Source organism: Arachis ipaensis, chromosome B2 (genome assembly GCF_059453495.1).
Source record: "Arachis ipaensis isolate K30076 ecotype BB chromosome B2, ASM5945349v1, whole genome shotgun sequence".
Taxonomy (NCBI): domain Eukaryota; kingdom Viridiplantae; phylum Streptophyta; class Magnoliopsida; order Fabales; family Fabaceae; genus Arachis; species Arachis ipaensis.
The window spans coordinates 103,404,573-103,429,238 of NC_142437.1; the positions used below are offsets into that span (position 1 = coordinate 103,404,573).

At 29.2% G+C, this 24,666-nt stretch overlaps 1 protein-coding gene and 1 non-coding gene across 2 annotated transcripts; both read right to left on the reverse strand.

Moving 5' to 3' along the window:
* Window positions 1-13,247: 13,247 nt before the first annotated feature.
* On the reverse strand, window positions 13,248-13,320 carry TRNAF-GAA (transfer RNA phenylalanine (anticodon GAA)). The gene has a single exon. It is a non-coding gene; the product is annotated as a tRNA-Phe (tRNA).
* A 456-nt stretch (window positions 13,321-13,776) lies between these two features.
* Window positions 13,777-24,220, reverse strand: LOC107625613 (Mitochondrial substrate carrier family protein). Its single transcript, XM_088503645.1, has 9 exons — window positions 24,146-24,220; window positions 17,492-18,117; window positions 16,361-16,537; window positions 16,114-16,260; window positions 15,897-15,998; window positions 15,730-15,800; window positions 15,556-15,623; window positions 14,557-14,816; window positions 13,777-14,286 (listed from the first exon to the last, which is right to left on the reverse strand). Exons 2-8 carry the CDS (start codon window positions 17,750-17,752, stop codon window positions 14,587-14,589), a joined length of 1,056 nt encoding a protein of 351 aa, XP_088359771.1. The 5' UTR covers window positions 17,753-18,117; window positions 24,146-24,220; the 3' UTR covers window positions 13,777-14,286; window positions 14,557-14,586.
* Between the last annotated feature and the right edge of the window lie 446 nt (window positions 24,221-24,666).

Genomic DNA, 24,666 nt, shown 5'->3' on the forward strand with positions numbered 1-24,666 from the left:
ATTTCGATACAGAAAATTGACCTCTCATAACTATTTTGAAGACTAATTTTGGGTTTATTTACTTTACTCTACATGTGAGACTCACCTCTTTTGAAATTGATAAAACAATACGTTAATCACTAGTGTGGAGCTGAGACAATGTTGTGTTCCTATGGAAAATCTTCTGATGTCCTCTCTTTCTTGCTTGATGTAAGATTCAAGAGAGGAAATATGTCTTTTCCCCGTAATGAAAGCATTAATTCAAAGTATGGAAAACCTTTTTACATAGCTTAAAATATGCTGATTTATTCGGAGATTATGTAAAACAGTATATTCATCATTCCAAAATCTGTCATATATATAGTAAGAGATCAATGTCATGTTTGTAAGATAGGTTAACGTTACATTTTACAAAATATGTGTTAAATAAGGGAAATTCTACTATCTGAAGGAGGATTCCTTCCAAGCATTCGTGTCAAATTAAGAAGGTGTATGCGTGTATTTTGTAGTATAAATGTGACTTTGAACTTTAACAAGTGACAAGCAATGGCTGTAGAAGTTGGACCCACAATAGCAGGCTTTGTCTAGTAATTAACCTAGTTAATTTGGGTCACATATAGTGGAAAAAAAAGTGTAGGATGGGCTAAGAAATTAAAAATTTAAAAAAGTATGTAATGAGGTCCAAAATAAAAAGAAAAATATTGAAACCAACAAAAAAATTAGACAAGGTTCTCTGTCTTAAAAAAAACAAAATGATAACTGGGAATACCAAAGAAACTAAAGAATATTTTTTTTTATTTGACATCGTAATATTTATCATTATAAATCTTGTGCATGATTTACTATTCTAATGTTTTATAATATATATTATTGTTGGTATTAGAAATGATAAATTAAATAAAAAATTAAGCATAAATAATAATTAAAACATAACTAGTAAGAAGTTAGAATTTACTAATAAGATTACTGAGAGTACTTAAAAAAGTACTAAAATATGTTATTTTAAATGTTATTTTTAATGTAGTAAATGAATATTATTTTATTATAATCTAAGTACTTAAAAAGTGATCAATTTTTATATGTTATTGTAAATTAATCAATAAATATGAACTTTTATTATAATAATAAAAAATTATTGCATACTAAAATAGATAATAATAAAAAATACTATATAAAAAACATATTAAAAAAGGTAGAAAAAAATTAAATATAATTAAAAAGATAACATAATAATTTAATATAAAGTTTTTTTAATAATTATCTATCTAGAATGATTTTAAGTAATATTATTCAAACAATATTTATTTTAACAATTATAAATTTTAGCATAAAATAGGCAAACATAAATTTACGTGTATGTGTTTATTGTATATTTTTATATATAATGTTTAGTAATTATTGTGTTGGAAGTAATAATTAAGTGTTCTAAATTAGTTGTAGAGAGAATAACATTTTTCTCCTATGTACATAATATGTTAATGACAATCCATGTTTTCTATTTTTTTAATGTATACTCTTCTAGAGAAAAATGGATCCTTCCATTTTTTTTAACACTTAGAGAATAAATTATGATCTCTCACCTTTAATTCTATAAGTAAGACTAAAAATAAATAAGAGATAGAGAACAATAAAGGGTGAGACTAAACACTGGACACCATTCAGTTTTTTTTCATTGGAGATAATCTACTCCCCTTCTAGGGAACAATAATCACATAGAATTATGCTATGTGTACATTGAAATCAACTACGTAAATAAGATACATGTTGCAATATAAATACACGTTGAAACTAAATTAAACCACATATATACTTATATACAAATACATTGGTGAGTGATTTTAGTGGCTAATTTGATACGCGAATAGTATTTTTGAATTAAATAAGATGAACTTAAGTTTATTTGAATAAAATAATCTTAAAAAGTTACCTTATTGTTATTATTATTATTATTATTGTTATTATTATTATTATTATTAATTGATAATATTAGTATAAAAAATATATTGATTATTATAATAAATTTAATTATTTTTAATATTTTAAGTAGTTACAAAATCCGATCTCCTCTATAGACGTCACGAAGACCGAACGAGAATCGACAGTCTCAATTCAAGTGACGCCGACGGCAATGAAAAAGGTGGGGACGTGGGGTTCAGTGGCTGCCGAGGTTTATTGATGTCTCTCTTCTCTGATGTGGTGTTGGAGAGGGATGAGAGGTTCATGAAGGCATCTCCTTGTTTTTTTTGTCAGAAACGAAAGCACGCCATTCACATCATATGGGCTGTGTGAAATTTTTTTTTTTTTTCAATCTGTCGATGCAACATATTTGGCACACTTCATACCTACCAAACTCACTTGTATGTTTACTTCAGCATAAGCCCAAGCCCACACAATAAAAAAATTCATGAATATTAATATATTTAATATTATTTATGATTATAAAATTTTAACATTAAGATTTATAATGGTGAATTTTATAATGTAGAAGAGAGATTTCTTCTATATGTGTAGAAATATGTTATCATTTTAGTAGTAGAACAAGTATTTAAAAAGAGAGTGCAATTAAAGCTATGGTGAAAGATAAAAGCTAATTTTGGTACAGAGTGTGGATTCCACTGCAGTAGATTTTTTTTTTCCAAAGATAAATATTATTTTATTAATATAAAATAAAAGTGTTTCCATAAGGAAGTACAAAAGAATTGGGTATTTCCATTTATCATCAGCTGTGACTGAAAGACTAAGAGCTTAAAGAAGAGTAAAGTAAGAGTAAAGAAAAAGTAGCATCTATCAGGTATGGTTCACGAGTTCACGCACTAAATTGCTAGCTTCTTTCACTATCTCTGGTGCTGGGCTTATTACCTTCTCAAAAACACATCGATTTCTCGCTTTCCAAGTGCTCCAACACAACGCCGCTATGAGGAGGGTCTTTTGTCTACCGTCGAATTGAGCCACTGCCCAGGATAAGACTCGTTGCCACCAATTGAAAAAAGTTTCTTCTTCTCTCATCCATAGGTCAGGGGTTATTAAGCTTAGGCTCCATATTATTGAAGACAGGGGGCATTGGAACAAAGCATGAGAAATTGATTCAGCCTTCAACATGCATCTTGGACAAGTGGCAGGAGTGGATGCGAACCGGCTGTGAACTTGTTGCAACACCGGAAGCTTTTCATGAAGACTTTTCCATAGAAAAATCTTAATTTTATGTGGTAATTTCAACTCCCAAATGCTATTCCAGACTCTGTTGTGTATGTTCTGGGACCTCAATGAAGTAGGAGAATGAAAGAATCCATAAGCAATTTTGTATCCTGACCCAACTTCATATATACCAGATTTTGTCCAGCACCAATTAACTTCATCCTCTTCCTCTGTTGGTTTGATTGAAAAAATTTTATTGCATATATCAACTGAAAAAATCGACTCAATCAGATTTTTATTCCAACTTCTATCAGGATTTAGTAACGCACTAACGTAATACACTTGCATATTTGGCGGGATTGTGAGTGCATTTTGAGGGACATTAAGGGGCACTGGTGGTGGGAGCCAGGGGTCATGGAAGATGCGAACATTAGTGCCAGAGCCTATTTTCCATAACAAGCCTTTCTCGATCACCTTGCGCCCTTCAAGAACACTTCTCCAACCCCACGACGGTATGCTTCCTATCTCTGCATGTAGGAAATCTGTATATCTGAAATATTTAGCTTTGAGCATTCTTGATATAGTAGAATTAGGGTATTTCATTAGACGCCAACATTGCTTACCCAATAAAGCCAAATTTTGCGCCCTTAGATCCTTGATCCCCAGCCCTCCATCTTTCTTTGGTCTCGTCATTGTGTCTCATTTAATCCAAACCATTCTTCATTCTGCGCCTTTTTGACCCCACCAAAATTGTGAGAGCATGCTATGAATCTCAGTCAACAGCGTGTCCGGGAGCTTGAAACAAGAGAGTGTATAAATAGGAATCGCCTCCCCCACCGCTCTCAATAGCGTGTGCCTGCCACCTGATGACAATATACTTCTTTTCCAACCCATAATCCTCTTCTGAACTTTATCCTTGATAGCTCCGAAGGTTGCTTTCTTTGATTTTTGAACTATAGATGGCAGTCCCAGGTATTTGTCTTGTGCTCCGATATGTTCAATATTTAGTGTCTGAGCAACTGCTAGTCTTGTGTTCTGAGGAGTGTTGTGACTGAAAAAGATAGCCGACTTATTCAAATTGACTTTTTGCCCACTAAAACCCTCATAGGTCTCTAGCAATTCTAGAATGCTTTGGCTTGTATTAGGTGCGCTCTTGCAAAAAAGGATTGAATCATCAGCAAACAAAAGGTGATTAATTGTTTGGCATCTCCGATTAACTTGAACTCCTTGAATTAATCTGTTTTGCTCTGCCTTGTGTAGCAAGAAGGAAAGTCCTTCTGCACAAAAAAGAAAGAGATATGGAGATAGGGGGTCACCCTGTCGGATGCCCCTATTTGGCCTAAAATAGCCAAATGGTTGACCTTCCACAACAATAGAGTAAGAAACAGTCGTTACCAATTCCTTAGTCCAGTTAATCCATTTAGCATCAAACCCCAGCTTATCCATAATATACCATAAAAAATGCCATTCAACCCTATCATAAGCCTTGCTCATGTCTAGTTTAATAGCCATCTCATGCTCTGCCCCACTTCTCTTATTTTTCAAATAGTGCATACATTCGTGGGCAATTAGAATATTATCTGAAATGAGTCTTCCTTTGAGAAACGCACTCTGATTTGGACTTATAATTTTATTTATAATACCTTGTAATCGGTGCACCATAACTTTAGAAATAATTTTATACATAACTGAAGACAAACTGATCGGTCGTACCTGAGTCATGTCACTGGCATCTGGCACCTTTGGAATCAAACAAATTTGAGTATGATTGAAACTTTTTAAAATTCTGCCACTGTGAAAGAAACTTCTCACTGCCTTAAAAACGTCACCTCCAACTATATCCCAGAAAAAGTGAAAAAACTTAGCTGTAAACCCGTCATCACCAGGAGCACTCTGAGCATGAACACTAAATGTAGCTCTTTTGACCTCGTCCATAGTTACTGGCCTTTGGAGCCTACGGTTCATGGAAGCTGTAACCTTAGACTCCAAATCCTCTAAGTATGGATTCGGATCAGCCGAACAAGAAGAAGTAAAAATATCGCAAAAGTAGTCCTCAGCTACCTTTGCAATATCCTCCGGTTTCGATGCAATCTCATTGTCCCTCCCCACTAATCTCCAAATTTTGTTCCTTCGCATCCTTGATTGAAATTTCTGGTGAAAGAATCTAGTGTTCTGATCTCCTTCTTTTAGCCACTTGATTCTAGATTTTTCTCGCCAATAGCTCTCTTCTTTCAAATATGCCAGCTCCAACTTCTCTTCCAAACTGGTAACCTCCTCTCCCCCATTGATTCCAGCCACCCGTAACTCCTCTAGTTTAGCTTGAAGGTCCTCAATTTCTTTCCGGGAGTTTGTTTTGTGAGTTTTCTGCCATTGAACCAGTCTATGTCTACAAACTTTCAACTTTTGGGCCAAGGAGAACATAGCCGAGCCTACAACTTCCATTCTCCACACTTCACTGACAATTCTCTTGACATCCTCTTCTCCACACCAATGTTCCTGGTATTTAAACCGCCTTTTACTATGCCAGGATTGAGGTTCGGTTTCCATCAAAATTGGAGCATGATCCGAGCCTGACTCTGTGAGCCTGTGCACCACTGCATTCGGAAACTTCAACTTCCATTCCATCCCAACTAAATAGCGGTCAAGCCTCTCCTTCACCAAATCCTCTCCTTGTCTTCGATTTGTCCACGTGAAGGGGTGCCCCACCATTCCAATATCCACCAATTCGTTACTGTCAATAAAATTAGTGAATGTTGCAATGGTGGTTGCTGATTTTTGGCCTCCACCCTCCTTTTCCGCTTGGCTTGTTATAGCATTAAAATCGCCTGCTATTACCACTTTTCCTTCCATGTGTTGGCTCATTGTTATAAGCTCCTCAAACTGTAAGGATCGAATTTGTTCTGAACAACTCAAATGGACACCAATGAACGCCCATACCTCACTGCTTCCGACTTCCTTAATTTCGGCTGCCACAAAAAATTCTCCACTGCTAATAATTTGAACACTGATGCTGTCCTTCCAAGCTAGCACAAGTCCTCCTGCCACTCCTGCCGGGTTAACAATATGCCAGTTTTCGTAGCCGCATACCCGAAGTTTTGCTTCCACCTGTCGAGATTGGTTCTTTGTTTCACTTATAAACACAATCTCGGGGGAGTGGGATTTACAGATCCCTTTTAAGGTGTGAATTGTCAGGGGTCTCCCCAAACCCCGACAATTCCAAACTATAGTTCTCATGGCGCCTTGGGTGCCATTTGTAGGCTAGCACCCTCCACCATCTGTTCAACTGCATTTTCATCCTCTGTTCTTGCTTTCTTTGTAGTTACTTCAGCTATACCACTCATCAACCTTTTTTTGGGTTCACTTTTAGTATCTGACTCTGCAGCACCTTGTCTTGCTAACCTTTTCCACTTCCTACCTTTTTCTGTAGTGAGACACTCCCCAATAGCGAATTGCATAAGCTGCCCTTCATCCTCCTTGGTATTGGACTGACCAGCTATGATAACCTCCATGCATTCTGTTCTAGAATTGGCTGATTGAGGTGACTCAGGTGCTGCCCTGTTACCAGTGTCTTGTGGTTTCAAACTTTGTTTCCCTTCTTGCATTGACATCCCTGCAAATTCTTCCAATAAGCAGTTTAAGACCGGTTTTTTCTTACGTTGAGTGGCCTTATTCTAGTTTTGGGTTGAGTTGTTGAATGTTCTTTCTCCTTCAGAGTAGATTCGCGTTCCCACTTGGCTAGCTTTAACCCATTCGCCAATGTCATCCTCTTTTACCATCTCACTCTCTGTGTCCTTCAGCAGATCATGGCAGTTTTTCACCTCATGCCCCAATTTTGCGCAATAGGTACAGAACTTTCCAAGTCTCTCATAGCGCAGTGCCACTTCTACCTCCTTTTTATTAGGTCCTACCACTATTAACTGATCTCTCACTTGCCTGGTAGCATCGATATTGATTTTGGCTTTCACAATCCTAGTTTCTCTGCCTCGCATCTGAAATTTACCTACCTCCAACACTGTGCCCAGATTCTCTCCCAATTTACGTCCAACTTCGAGGGTTTTAAACGATTCTGGCAAACCCCAAAATTGAACCCAAACTGAAAAATTGGAAATAATCTCTTCATCACAGATCTGATCTTCCTTCCATCTCTTGACATGGAGCACATAATCTTTGAATAGCCATGGAGAACCACGTTCAACACGCAAGACATCCACTTCTTTATTAAAAAAGAATTGGAAGGAATTATCCCCTTTGTCACTCACGCTAAATCCTTCCGGGTTTCCCATATAGCCTTTAAAGCATTCCCCATGGTTCCAATTGAGAAGGTTTTGGAAGCAAAGAGTCTGCCATAGAGACTATTGGAGCAAGCGTTAATACCTTTTGATATGTCTGCCTCTTCTAGTAGAATCACATTCCTACCTCCTTTCAGGTTGTCTTCCTCGATCCGATCTTCATCCCTCGTTGTCTCAGCCATGCAGATTACGTAGACTTGTATTGAGATTTAATTGATCTTGACAATGTAGCCTTGACGGCACTAGGAACTCCGTTAAGAAACCCTAACAGAACACTAAGAAACCTTAACAGAGCACACTAACACTGTTAAAAAAAAAAAAAAAATCCACTGCAGTAGATAAATTAAAGGATTTAATAATGTAAAATTGTTAAATGTGTGATTAGTTATTAATTATGAATGATAATGATGGGCTGATTTTTTTTTTAATGGAAATAAGTTTTTGGGCCAGGCTAAATTTTTTTTCTTGGATTTGAGTTTTAATTGATTTTTTTATGAAAAACGAAAATAATAAATATAGTATTTTGTGGGTTTGGGGTTATTTGAATATGTTTTGTTTAAAATCAAAGATTAACCGCTTTAAAAAACTCACATACAAGAAATTAAATTCTAAATTCAAATAACCATTCTAACCAATAAAACAATAATTTTTTACAAATTCAGTTATTCACCATATCTTTATTTTAAAAATAATTTACTAACAAGTAAAAATTTAAATAACAATTACTTAAATATTTTTGTTCACATTAACCATTAACCTACACATAATTTATGTTATCATTAAATTAACCTACACATAAATGAATTAACAACTAAATTAACATTATTAAGTATAAAAAATCTGGTCATCAACACTGTATCTATTTTTTAAATTTTATCGAAAATGTCAATCCTAAACACTAAACCCCTTATCATTAAATATTAAAATACTTAGCAATCCAATTTTAGAATAAAAAATTTAAACCATTTAATTTTAATCTCTAACAATAAACCACAAACCCTGATTTCTTAATCATGAAACTTAAATTATCCAATCCTGAGCTCTAAACCATCCAACTCTAAATTCTAAATAATATATTTTTAAATTCTAAATTCTAAAGTTTTCTACACTAAAATCTAAATCCTAAAGCATCTTACACTAAACCCTAAATCAAATAACAATAAATTTGAATAACTAAACCATTTTATTCACAAGTTTAAAAATAATGAAACAACAAAAAGAATTTAAATGGTTTTTAATCTAATTTGAATATGTTAGATTTTATTTAAATATTATGAATACAAAGTACATAATTATTTTTTAAAAATTTTTTATAAGGCTCATTTTTTAAAGGATTCATTTTTTTAGCAATATTTATCATTTCATAATTTTAAAACGAATTAAATATAAAAAGAAAGAATAAAAAAATAGCAATAAAATTCACCTAAATTATGAATCATGAAAGAATGATATCATATCATATCATATCCAATAATAGATAATACTCTACTTAATCTCTATATTAACTAATTCAATGTATAAATGTGATAACATTCATTCTAAGAATAAATCACATAAATAAACACGACTGAGTTTCAAATTTACATGTGTTTCAATTACATATGATTCGAATTAGTAGGTGTATTAGTAAATCGAATTCATTGGAATCAATTTACTATGAAAAAATATTGTAGTGAAGACTATTTCATATAAATCGAATTTATTGGATTTAATTTACCTAAAAAATAAACCCTAAACGAATTTATCATCAAAATAAACCCTAAATGAACCAAAATTAAATTCTAAATACTAAAGCATTTTATTCTTGTGCACTATTATAATTTTTTATAACGTAAATTATTTATCCTACTCCAAAAATTAACTATATAACTAATAATAAAATCATAACTAATGAATGATTATAGTCTAAAACATTATTAATAATAAGATTATTGAGAGTATTAGAATAAAAATAACATGTGAAAATACTAAACTAATATTTTCAAAAACACAAAAATACATTTTTCATGTCAAAAAAAGTGTCAACTTTTCATAAAAAAAATCAATCAACACCTATATCTAAACAGAAAAAATCAATTAAGACCCAAACAAAAAAAAATTCAAATAACCCCCAAATCCATAAGGTATTATGTTTATTATTTTCGTTTTTCATAAAAAAATTTCAATTAAGACCCAAATTCAGGAAAAAAAATGGCTTGGCCCAAAAACTTAAATCCATTAAAGAAAAAAAAAACAAAAACCAGCCCATCATTATCATTTATAATTAATAACTAATCAACTTTACATCATTAAATATTGGTGAAATTAATCTACTGTAGTGGGGTCTACACTCTGCACCAAGATCAGCTTTTGTCTTCCATCATAGCTTTAATTGCACTTTCTTTCTAAACACTTGTTCTACTAGAAAAATGACAACAAATTTCTACACATATAGAAGGAATCTCTCTTCTACATGATAGAATTCACCTTTCTAGGATTAATTACTAGACAAAGCCTGTTATTGTGGGTCCAATTTCTGCAATCATTACTTGTCACTTATCAAAGTTCAAAGTCACCTTCATATTGCAAAATACACGCGTATACCTTCCTAATTTGACACGCATGCTTCAGCACCTAAGGAAGGAATACTCCTTTAGCACAGTAGAATTTCCCGCTAAGTAATGCAAAACCGAAATCTTAAAGTTAATGTGTACTTTTACAAATAAAAAAGTGTTGCGCAAAATATAGCCAGACAACCAGAAAAATCAGGATAATTTATAACAGAGCTATGAAAATGAACTGGGAGTCTGTTGGAGTAAAATTTTAGGGATGTTTTTATGTATTAATTTTTTTTTGAAGATTAAAATATCTGCTTTTAAAATTTTTGGGGACTGATTTAGGTAATTACTCTTAATTATATTATATAATATAAATTTGAAATATTATATAGAGAAAATTGTTCTAAAAGACCGTTAGAAAGATTTAATTATTAAAAAGACCTTTAATACTAAAATTATTAAGAAGGACTGAATCTTTTTATAATATTTAAGAAGAAGAACTAACTTTTTTTTATAAGAAAATAAATATATCTTTAATTATTTTATTTATTTATTTTTTATAATTTTTATGTTGATAAATTTTATTTCTCTTAAACAAATATATCTTTTATATATTATTTAAGGATATATTAGATTATATATAAATTAATATTAAATTTAGAAGTTAATTTGTAAAATTATTGTACAATACATTTATTTAATTTGGTAATTTATATATGATTTAATAATATTATTATTTAACAAAAAAAATACAAAAATATACCGTTTTAATATAGATAATAATTGTGTTTAATCGTTACTTTATAATTTAATTGGATAATAATATGAACTAAATTTAATTAATTAAGAAGTTTAAAATTTTTTTAGTAGCATATCAAAATTAATTTAAATTTTATAGCGGTTGATGATAAATGGCAATTTAAAATAAAAAATTAATTAAAATTAATAATTATAAAAAATAAAATTATACTAAATTAGATTATAAATAATAAAAATATTCAATTAAAGTTTATTCACCTAATTTTATATAATATTTTTTTTAAATAGTTATTTTTTTAATTTTTTTAGATTATATTTAAATACTATAGTACAATGATAAAATTATTAGATAAAATACAAGTATGAATATTATTAATGTATTGATAATTAAAAATGATATTTAATTTTTTAATTTTATTTTTTATGAATCATGACAATATGTATTTTCAACAATATTATTACAACTAAATAATGTTAAAAAATATAAATTGCTGAAAAAAAGTGATATATGGGCAACAAAGACACTATATAACTTATGAATACATTTACACAAAGAAATAGAAAAATTAATGAATACAATCACACAATCACCTAATACATACATTTAGCAAATTAAAAAAAAAAAACTATGGTCATCAACCAAATTCTAGTTGTACAAAAAATGAGCAAGAATGGAGAGAGAGAAGAAAAAAAGGTATGAAATTATATTAGAAGAGATAAAAAAATGTGTAAAGTGAATGTTGATTTATATAATGAATATTATTAATATTTTGATAATTAAAAATGACATTCAATTTTCTAATTTTATTTTTTATGAAACATGACAACATGTATTTTCAATAATATTATTAGGATATTAAAAAATATAAATTGTTGAAAGAAAAAGAAGTGATATATATAGGCAACAAAGACACTATATAACTCATGAATATAATTACACAAAAAATAGAAAAATTAATGAATACAATCACATAATTATCTAATACATACATTTAGCAAATTAAAAAAATAAAGATAAAAATTATAGTCATCAACCAAATTCCAATTGTGCAAAAAATTAATAAAATGGAGAAGGAGAAGGAAAAGAAAAAGAGGTATAAAATTATGTGAGAGGAGATAAAAAAAAATGTGTAAAATGAATGTTAAGAGTAATTACCCAAATCAGTCTTCATGGATTTTAAAAGTGGATATTTTAGTTTAAAAAAAATTAATATACAAATTAATCTCCAAGGTTTTATTCCGGCAGACAAATTAGTCCGCAGTTCATTTTCCGGCAGAGTAACTACCCAGATCAGTATCCAAGAATTTTAAAAGCGGACATTTTAGTCTCCAAAAAAAATTAATACACAAATCAATCCTTAACATTTTTCTTTGTCGGACATAACAGTCCCCGTCCATTTTATTTTTACTATATGTCGACCATTTTTATTATTAACTTAACTTTATGCATGTGGACAATGACACTAGCATATTAATACACTCTTTTCGTTAGAAACAAGTAAGGTGCATAATGATGTTTTGAAATCTAAATTAAAATATTTTTCTTTTAATACAGACATGTTTTTAAAAATAGGACATCTTTTGATTATATTAAATATAAAAGTATAAAATAGTTTTAACTTTAAATTTTTTGTAGAATAATCTCTAATAATTTTATTGATTATTATTATTATTATTGAGTATATATATATAAAAGAATCGAATAAATAAATTTATCATTATTTTTATCTAAAAAATATAAAAAATTATGGTACAATATTATCGTGTAATTAATAATAATAATAATAATAATAATAATAATAATAATAATAATAATAATAATAATAATAATAATAATAATTTTACTTTTTTGGACAGAGAATTGTTATGTCTGATAGAGAAAAACGTTGGAAATTGATTGTGTATTAATTTTGTATGAGGACTAAAATGTTCGTTTTTAAAATCTGTGGGGACTGATCTGAGTAATTACTCTGCTGAAAAATGAATTGGGGACTGATTTGTCTGCCGGAATAAAACTTTGGGGATTGATCTGTGTATTAATTTTTCTTGGACACTAAAATGTCCGCTTTAAAATTTTTGGAGACTGATTTGGATAATTATTCGAATATTAATTTATATAGTAAATATAGAAATGAATATGAAAGGATAAGAGAATGAATTGGATTTTAATTAAATTTATACCTATTAAAAAAAGTTAACATTAAAAACAATAATGTAACTTATATAAAAATAGAATAAGAAAATATAAAAAGTTAAGGTTAAAAAAGAATATGAAAAGGTAAGGTAAAAAAAATTTTTTATAACATAATAAGATGATAGAAATAACCATTTTTACATTAAATTAAATGAAAAATAAAAACTATTAAAAAAAGTTAACATTAAAAACAATAATGTAACTTATATAAAAATAGAATAAGAAAATATAAAAAGTTAAGGTTAAAAAAGAATATGAAAAGGTAAGGTAAAAAAAAATTTTTATAACATAATAAGATGATAGAAATAACCATTTTTACATTAAATTAAATGAAAAATAAAAAAAAGCAAAATGTGCGGTGAGCGTGGATCGAACACGCGACCTTCAGATCTTCAGTCTGACGCTCTCCCAACTGAGCTATCCCCGCATCGATGCTAATTTTAATTTTTTTAAGATTATGTTTAAAGTTTGCGAACAATTTCCTTTCTCAGAATTGCCAATTTAGCCATAGAATCCGACATCATTATTTCATGCACTTAATCAACTCTACTTAAATAAGACGTTTGGATTAATAATATACTAAAATTTTGATTCTATTACTAGTTAGTAAAAGGAAATCCATTGATATTGGTCATTGTATAAAAGTCAGTATGCTTACCCCTCTAAACAACTTGCTATTATAGAATAAAATTCTTACCATTGAACATCACTCAGAATGCGATTAAATAGTTCACTTTTACATTTATTTACGGCATATCTATTATGTGGAATTCATGTATATAAAAATAATATCTTGAACAAAGATGGATTAATGTAAAATTATCATTCAACAGTTAGTTTGTAAAATAAATTTCAAATATAAAGATTTTCGATAATACAAGAATTGAGTTAAGACTCATACCCTCTCCAACAATGATATATTATTTCATCAAAATTTGTAAAAATGAGACTTCCAAGGAAAACAAATGTCCTGCAACATGATCCCTTTGTTGATTAACTTCAGTATGGATCAAATCTAAATCCGAAATTAGTACAATTGAAGTAACTCATGAGCTACAACTACCTAACAAATTACATAGGTAGTAACATCAAAATTAACTACAAAATTTCCTAGAAACATGTGAAGCCATGAAATCTTAAATTAAAGCATATCCTTTTCCCTGAAAAGTCATACTCCACTCAAATCATATTCAACTAACACTACCATTAGACACATGAAACTGACTATTGAAAATGCTAATAACTCTTAAGATGCCCCTTCAATGTCTCATAAGTTATAGTCCTGATTGCAAATAACCGCTTTGTATTGTAATCCATAAATCGTAGTATTACAGACAAGAGCTCAACCACAACCACAAGCACCATGCACCTTACAAGGTCAAATGGAATGTTTCTGCATGTAGCAAGAGAACATATGTTAGATATATGCCCTTCTTTCCCTGGGCGCCAAAGTCGCAATATTATCTTTTATCCAATTACTTTCCGCAAAATAAATTCTTTCATAAAAATCAATCATGACATCACCCACGAAATATGTTGGTAATGCAATGACTAGTGACAGGAAGAGGAGAAAAATAAATGAATAAAAATAAAAGGGAACAAAATGCCATATTCAGTGAAGGAACATATATCACTCAAATTGTGTTCTTCAAATTAACTTCACCTTTGGGATAAACTAGGGGAAATTGACGATTCAAATATCTCCTAGAAGCATCTTCAGTGTCTCATAAGTCATAAAGACAATGCCCACACCAGGAACAACCTTGTAATACTCGGGCAAAATCCCTCTGTACAGACCTCGCAACCCTTCATTTTGAACTATGCGCCTAAATGTCCCAAACAAACCACTGTTATAAACACGAGCTCGACCACCTGCACCCTCTAATTGCATCCTCCGTCTTACGAGATCTAAAGGAAATGTTGCTGAATGTTGCAAGAGATCATTACACATACAATACATGGTTAGTGACTTAGTGCCTAGAAAATATCATAAGAAATACACAGTATCTTATCTGATTAATTACTATAAAACAAATTCTTCCTTGTCCAAATCATCAAGCAAGACATGAGCAATCCAAACTCTTTCCATGAAATAAGTTCATTCAAGAAAATGTCAGCTTGCATCACAAAATGAGTTTAGCCAAATATTTAGGCACATAATTAAAAGCTAACAGATCAAAGACGTCTAACAGCTCACACAGTCATACCATATGTCAAACACATCTAACAGTCAGAAGCAAACAAATCAATTAAAAGGGAAACACTGATAGATCGTTTAGAATACCAAATAGTACTTCCAGCTTTCACATTCCACAGTACTACTATATTTCCTCAAAATTCAAAAAAATAAATAAATATCATTAGCCAATATATAAGCCCCAAAATTGAAGGAAGTACAAAACAATTTAACTAAAAAAGCTCAAAAGAAACTCAGCCAATGGTAACAGGAAAACCAAAATAACATTTAGATATGTAAATGATGATGAATTTCCCAGCTTCACCATGGTAACTATATTCATCACGTGCATGAAAAGTAATTAAATGAGCATCACATATAAATCTGTCAAATAACAGGTTGCCCAGGATGTTGAACAATTTATTTAAAAAAAAATTGAGGAATCATCCTGCCATTGCAAATAGCTACAAACTAACAAGTACCAACCTGTCGATGATGCAATTCCTGAAAGACTTCCACAAGCAAGACTGACCATGACAGTAGAATCATCGGGCCTAAATTTCAAAATGACGGAATGAAGGAAGTATTTAGGAAACAGATACAGTGAGCATAAACTACTACTTAATCCTTGCAAATATATATATATATATATATATTCACCTTTGGGACTTCCAAAAAGAACGTAAGGCCTCATAAACAGAAAAACTAATAGCAATATTGGGCCCAACACCCTGCATCACACAAAAGAAGTACTTATGACTATTATTTGAAGAAATCAAGATGACAGATATGTCAAAAAAAAAAGAAGTGAAAATGCAGCACCCTACCAGCAATGTTGCTCCAAGGCCCTTGTACAGACCAAAGAAACCTTCTTCCATACAAATGGTACTGAAAGCATGTGAGATGCCCCTATAGTATACAGCACTTCTCTGCAAAGGAACATAATAGAAGAATCTCAATAAACAAGGTGAAAAGGTAACAGAATATCATGATGAAGATGAATGTAATCTAACAATTCTTAACTCAGGGAGGTTGCTACAACACCTGTGCTGCAAGTCGCGTTCTCACAAGATCCAAAGGATATGTGGCAGAAGCAGCTGTTATACCTGCTAAACCACCACCCACAAAGTGCACAAATAGGTTTTTACTAGCATTTCCGCTATGATTCTCACCAATCAGTGACTGTAATAGCTGCAAACAGACAGCGTAAAGGCAACATTAATTCAAGCCTTAAGAATATATAAATAACTTCTGAAATAACTTACATTATAGAGAGGACATAAGAGATTACATTCTTGTAGTGTTCATAGGCATAGAAGTTGACAGCAGAATATGGGAGACGATGAACAATGGTAACCATATTGCCTTTCCAAAATGCTCTAAATCCTTCTTCATTGACAATACGGGAAGCTTCAAACCATATGCTAGGCTTGCTCAATGTTGCCATATCAGAATGCATACCTTGTATCTGTCAGGGAAAGAAATCCTAACCTTAGAAAAAACTTCATTCACATTAGCACGAGGAGGAATAATCAGGTTACACCTCATCGACATAATTACAAAAACCTGTTAATTATCCAGGCCTAATATGCAACGAAATGCGATAGTTTTACATTACGCCTTATGCAAGTTAAGTGTTGAATGTAAAACTGATAAGAGAAAGGAAAAAACAAGCCTATGTTGTATGATGATTTTACTTTCTATATACCAAATTCAAATTGGCTATCACTATGGCCAAATTCAAGTCATGTTTGACAGATAAGACATAGATGCAGACATTGTGTCCTAAGACACTGAATTAGTATATTTTATGTCTTTCTCAACAGAAAAAATACAAAAACCCTAATAAGAGACACAACTTATTTTTTTATTATTCCTATTAATTTTTCATAATTATATTTTTTATCATTATATTTTTCTTCCTAAATTTTTTGTATGGAAAGAAATGAGATTAAATTGGACTTTCATAATTTATATCTTTATATTTAATTTATCACCAAACAAAAATACAAAATACAGAAACACTAATTTTTATATCTCTTTCCTTTGTGTCTTGTCTAATGTCTAGGTCTATTCTCATAACTAATCTCATCCCATAATTCCAGGAAATTACAATTGTGGACACGGGATGGTTATCTCTATTCCAGAGTTTCTTTACACCTGTGTTGCCTACATTACAACATTTGGATGCACCCTTTCACCAAACCTACATTGTGCATCATTCCCTTAATCATACTAATTAAGAGTTAAAAAAAAATTTTTGGTATAAATAAATACACAAGTCAAAACAAAATCAAACATAAAAAACAAACAGGAACTAAACCACTAGTCACGAAGTGCCTATCAACTAACTAAACTCTAGACTTGGTAAACAAATTAAAATAAAAGCTCATACATAAAATAAATAAAGAAAAAAAGAAACCTGAAAAAGGATAGTGAGGCGAGCAAGGGGTGCAGTGCAGGTTTTGCTGAAAGCACCGGCGATGCCGCCGGCAAGAAGCTGATGAACGCTTCCTATCTGCGACTTCTGCCGCTGTTGTTGATTCTGCTGCTGCTGCTGGTTCCGGCGATTATTATGCGGCAGAAACTTAGCTGCCCCGCCGCCATCGACTACGGTGCCGTGGGCGGCGTTAAGGGCTTTCTGCCCACCTTCTACTACTATACCAACTCGAGCCTCCATCATTCACCGAAAACAACTCTTAAAACCTCAAAAACTCCCTTTTACCGCGAATTGTGTTGTTATCGTTACATGTAAGTTGCTGCAAGAGGAGCTTGAATTGGGGAAGGTGAAGAAGAGGGACATGGGCGAAGAGGGAGAATTTTTTGGGTTAAAGGTTGAAAGAATCGAACTTTGAAGTATGAAATGCAAAAGCCTGTGTGGGAGTTGAAGGTTAATTGACGAATCTAGGGTTTATCATTTGGGGGTTTGGGATGGGACGGTAAGTCGGTAACTACTAACTAAGTATCCGCAGAATCCGTTACGGGGAGGCGGCGGGTTCTCTCATTATGTCACGAGATTTTTTATTGGATAATGGGAAATGACTTAGGCTTAGTTTGGTAAAGTTTTGTAAAGATGTGCTCCGGACTATTAAATAGTCACATAATAAAACATATTTTTTAAGTTTTTCTAATAACTCTAAATAGTTCTTTTTTAAACTTAATTACAAATTAACTTTATATATTTTATTTAATTATAAAAATAATTTTTTATTTTATAAATAATTATTTTATCATAAATCTATCATGTTTATTAACAATCAAGAACAAAAACAATAATGAATTAGATTTTTCATTGATCTTAATAAATTTTTTTGCTATTCCAATCGATTAAAAGATTAAATTTGATCCGTCATGTTCATGAGGAATCATAAAATCGTGTTTTCTTGAAAACCAATCGATTGGACTATCAAACAAATCGATTGAATTATAACTCAATCGATTGGATTACAGTTTACCACTAAACAATCGATTGAAAATTGCTCGGCAGCATGGTTTTCCCAAAAATCAATCGATCGATTGAACGATGAATTAAATATGGATTTTTTATAATTCAATCGATTGTTTAGAATTTCCAATGGATTGAATGCTTCAAAACAACCTGGGTCTCACAATTCAATCGATTGCTTTTGTTACTCAATCGATTGAATTCACCAAAACAATATGAATTTACCTAATTCAATCAATTGAAGTGTGCTACCCAATCGATTGAAATGTGTACTACGCCTATTTCAATCTTGTTATCGTTTTTAGAAATTATCTTGTTATTCATCTATCTTATCTTTAAAATTATATCTTCAATTTTTATGATTTTATTTTGATTTAGATACTCTAATTTTATCTTTTTCTTAATATTAACATTATAAATTGGTGAATAATCCATCACCAATTATTCAATTCCACCATTGAAATCGTGTATCATTTTCTTTGATTATAAAAAATTTCATTGTTTTTCTTTGGAACATCCATCTACTCAATATCCAAATTTTTTTGGAATTTTTTATCCGTCTATTTAATGTTCACTATTCCTTCAACTTTAATCACCGTTGCAGCAATCAGCAAAGGTCCAATCAAGTTTTTCATTGTAGTGTTCAAAAAATAAACTATCGTTTTGATTATAAAATCGAGGTCAGTGAATAGAATTTCTAATTTTGCAATTATTCGTTTCGATACTTTATTCGTGAAATTGATTGTGTAATGAAAAATTATTTTTTTTTTATCTTTTATTAATTCATAGACATTGAGAAATACTAAAAAGTAAATAGATGTTATTATTTTTTATTATTAATTAGCTCGCAATCAGGGACGGACCTAGAAGGGGCGAGTAGTGGCATGGACACCCCAAAATTTTAAGAAACTATACTTATCTATAACAATATATAATGGAAATACACAGAGTTTGATGTCCAATATTTTTTCCTATTTTACCCCTATCTTTATAATCTAAAACTACATACTCAATCACGTACTCACGTTCTATAAATTTTTCATTAACCCATGACAGAATGATGTAACTGCTTCACTTAAAAAAATTGTTCACTCTCAATTGTAAGATTATAAAAATGGCTCCACTTACACTATAGTTTAAACAAGGTAATTTTTTTTAATTAAATGTACAAATAATAAATTTTCTCTTTAAATTATTAACATACTATTTTAATAATATACTCTTGATGCTTATATGCAATATATAATGATAATTAGTGTCTAAATTTAAATTCCAATATTACTCTTAAAGATAGGTTTATTATTAAAAAAATTATTTTGTCAATTTCGTTAAATAAAAAAATTTCTACCCATTTTTTCACAGTAACCTCGTTAAGATATTCTTATTAGATGTAAATTATTGTTACAAATATTTTTATTAAGATATGTTTTGAAGGAATAAAAGTAAAATAGTTCAATAAGGATAATTTTTTAAAAAAAATAAATTAACACTAATAATTTTTCTCTTCAAATTATTAATGTACTTTTCTAATATACTCTAAGTACCTACACAATATATAATATCAATTAGCGTTCAAATTTATGTTCCAATATTATTATTAACGAGAGGGGTTTATTATTTTTTAAAAAAATTTACACAAAATAATTTTTGTATCAATATATCATGATTCATTTTAAAAATAATATTTATTCATCTAAGTCATAGAGTGTCTTGAAAAATCATATTTAAATAATTTTTTTATCTTTTAACTTATAAATAGTTCTAGAAAGGGATAATGTCAAATTTTATGTCATTATGTATGAGAACAATGATTTATTTTATTATATTTATTTTTATACCAAATAACAAAAAAAATTAAATTTTATGTTCGTTTTTTGTTACTTATTTTACTTATCTATAATTGTTTAAATTAGACTTTATGCTTATTAAGTCATGTTTTCTCCTAACAAAAAAAATAGTTATGAAAGTACTTTTATATTTGTATAGGAGTACATTCATTATGTTATAATTTTAATAATTAATGTAAATTTTAAAAAATTAAATAAATTTATATTTATTTTGATTACATTCAAAAGTGAATTATATGTATTCTTATAATCAAGAAATATACTTAACTTATTTTATAATAAGTAAGTTTTTCAATAATTTAATTTATTAAAAAAATTTCATCTTTTTATTTATCCTACAAAATAAAAATTCATATTAATAGTTTTGAATAAGAGAATTAAAATAAAAAAAAAATAAACTTTGAATAAAAAAAATACAAAGTTTTCAATCTAAAAATATAAAATAGTTAAAAGATAAAAAAATTATTTAAATATAATTTTTCAAGACACTCTATGACTTAGATGAATAAATATTATTTTTAAAATGAATCATGATATATTGATACAAAAATTATTGTGTGTAAATTTTTTTAAAAAATAATAAACCTCTCTCGTTAATAACAATATTGGAACATAAATTTGAATGCCAATTGATATTATATATTGTATAGATACTTAGAGTATATTAGAAAAGTACGTTAATAATTTGAAGAGAAAAATTATTAGTGTAAATTTATTTTTTTAAAAAAATTATCCTTATTGAACTATTTTACTTTTATTCCTTCAAAATATATCTTAATAAAAATATTTGTAACAATAATTTATATTCAATAAGAATATCTTAACGAGGTTACTGTGAAAAAATAGGTAGAAATTTTTTTATTTAACGAAATTGACAAAGAATTTTTTAATAATAAACCTCTTTTTAAGAGTAATATTGGAATTTAAATTTAGACACTAATTATCATTATATATTGCATATAAGCATCAAGAGTATATTACTAAAATAGTATGATAATAATTTAAAGAGAAAAATTATTCTTTGTACATTTAATTAAAAAAAATTACCTTGTTTAAACTATAGTGTAAGTGGAGCCATTTTTATAATTTTATAATTGAGAGTGAGCAATTTTGTTAAGTGAAGCAGTTACATCATTCTGTCATGGGTTAATGTAAAATTTACAAAACGTGAGTACGTGATTGAGTATGTAGTTTTAGATTATAAAGATAGGGGTAAAATAGGAAAAAAATATTGGACACCAAACTCTCTGTATTCCCATTATATATTGTTATAGATAAGTATAGTTTCTTAAAATTTTGGGGTGTCCAGGCCACTACTCGCCCCCCTCTAGGTCCGTCCCTGATTGCTAGCTAATTAATAATAAAAAATAATAACATCTATTTACTTTTTAGTATTTCTCAATGTCTGTGAATTTTAATAAAAGATAAAAAAAATATTTTTTCATTACACAATCAATTTCACGAATAAAGTATCGAAACAAATAATTACAAAATTAGAGATTCTATTCACTGACCTCGATTTTGTAATCAAAATGCTGGTTAGTGGATATTAAATAGACGGATAAAAAATTCCAAAAAAATTGGATATTGAGTAGATGGATGTTCCAAAGAAAAACAATGAAATTTTTATAATCAAAGAAAATGATACACGATTTCAATGGTGGGATTGAATAATTGGTGATGGATTATTCACCAATTTATAATGTTAATATTAAGAAAAAGATAAGATTAGAGTATCTAAATTAAAATAAAATCGCAAAAATTGAAGATAGAATTTTAAAGATAAGATAGATGAATAACAAAATAATTTCTAAAAACGATAACAAGATTGAAATAGGCGTAGTACACATTTCAATCGATTGGGTAGCACACTTCAATCGATTGAATTAGGTAAATTCATATTGTTTTGGTGAATTCAATCGATTGAGTAACAAAAGCAATCGATTGAATTGTGAGACCCAGGTTGTTTTGAAGCATTCAATCGATTGAAAATTCTAAACAATCGATTGAATTATAAAAAATTCACATTTAATTCATTGTTCAATCGATTGTGTAATATGACCAATCGATTGATTTTTGTGAAAACCATGCTGCCCAACAATTTTCAATCGATTGTTTAGTGGTAAACTGTAATCCAATCGATTGAGTTATAATTCAATCGATTGGTTTGATAATCCAATCGATTGGTTTTCAAGGAAACACGATTTTATGATTCCTCACGAACGTGACAGATAAAATTTAATCTTTTAATCGATTGAAATAGCCAAAAAATTTATTAGGATCAATGGAAGATCTAATTCGTTATTGTTTTTGTTCTTGATTGTTGATAAACATGATAGATTTATGATAAAATAATTATTTATAAAATAAAAATTATTTTTATAATTAAATAAAATATATGGGATTAATTTATAATTAAATTTAAAAAATAATTATTTAGCAGTTATTAGAAAAATTTAAAAAACATGTTTTGTTATGGCGTTCTGAGACCACCGAATCCTGAGCCACCTAAGAGGGAGTTTTTTAAAGTTGGCTTATACTTATCAAAATAAAAAAATCTAATATAATAAATATTCAAAATTACCATTATTACTTATTAACACCAGATTTCATTTATTTTCTCACACATATTTTCCACCATTATATTACCATTGAAATACTCATATTTCTAATTTCTCAACCTAACCTTCACAAATTCTAACACAATCTTCATATCTTTTTTATTTTTCAACCTAATCTTCACAATTTCAATACAAATACATCTCTATCACGTATTAGGTATGAACTTATATCTATTTATATTATTTTTTGTGCGTTGTTTTTGTATTTTTTAGTAGATGTTTGTTTTTCTCTATTCTTTAAAACGTGAAGAAGGAGACTTGATTTATGAAACCAATCATAAAATTTCGTACACCAACTTCATGAACATTAGTCAAAATTATAATAACATATATATACATATGTAAATATAGATATATAATTTTACTAGATATGTGTCCCATTGATTTGTAAAAGTGAGTCAATATATATATATATATGGCTAATGGACGTATCAGTACTAACATTGGATTACATACAAGTTTTATTATTGACTAATGATAACTATATTTATATTAATATAGCGAGTAAATCAAATAAATATTTAAATTATTGGTCTCTAAAATTTGAAAAAAAATTATTCTTCGTTATAAATATGTTTATTATAATTTTTTTAAATTTTTAAAATCTGTTTTACCAAACACAATTGTAGTGCTTGTGTTTATTAAAAGCTATTTTTAACGTGATTTTACCAAACGCAAGTGCTGCCGCTTCTAAAAAACTGTCTTTTAAGACAGCTTTCATAAGCTACTTTCGAAAAGTAAAAACTTTACCAAATCAAGCCTTAGAAAGTTGATAAAACTATAAGAGGAAGTATAGGGAGCCAATACATGTGATCTATAAATACAATGTATACAATGGTGGTTAATTTTAAATTAAAATTAAAGTATTGAATGTTTATTTAAAGCTATTCACATATACTTATTTTAGAATAGTAAATGTGTATTTGTGTGATCAGTTTCAAGTATTTTAAATTGGATGTTTGATTTAGTAGGATATCATATGTTTATTATCCATGGTACTCGAATAGTTATTCTAGATAATATGAGTGTATTGTGTTTGATAGATTAGTAGTATTTTATCTTAGATGTTCGAACCTGTACGATAGCATTCATATTGGGACAAAAAATCAATCCATTATACACATTGTATACTTATTCTATTAGCTCCTTAACGGGAGTCAAACTATAAAAGTGATAAATAAAAAATGTAAAGCCAATATTTTTAGTATAAAAAAGTAGGGAGATAGTTACTATTGATTTAGATATATTAGAAAAAAAATTAGACATCAAAGTAAATCTAAAAAGGAGATTGGCATTGAGATACAGAATTAAAAAATTAAATTAAATTTTTATATTATATTTGATGTAAAGTGTATAGAATTGAATTATATTTCAGTATTTTATTGAATTTAAATAAAAATAAAAATTTAAATAAGTTAAATTACTAAAATATTTTTATTAATTAAAAAATTAAAATAAAACCTACCCAGTCATTCTCCTAGTCTTTTTTCCTTTCTCTTTTTTTTTTCTTATTTCTGTCCTCCTTTTTCTCCAACGAACTAACAGCGACGGTTTTCGTCAATATTGATGACAACACCCACCACCATTGTGACTTTTGTAATGTTTGTTGCATCTTGTTTACAAGCACTTAGTTTGTGTTACTGATAGTCCATCGTGCCGTCTTTGTTTCCTGTACTCGCCCTGC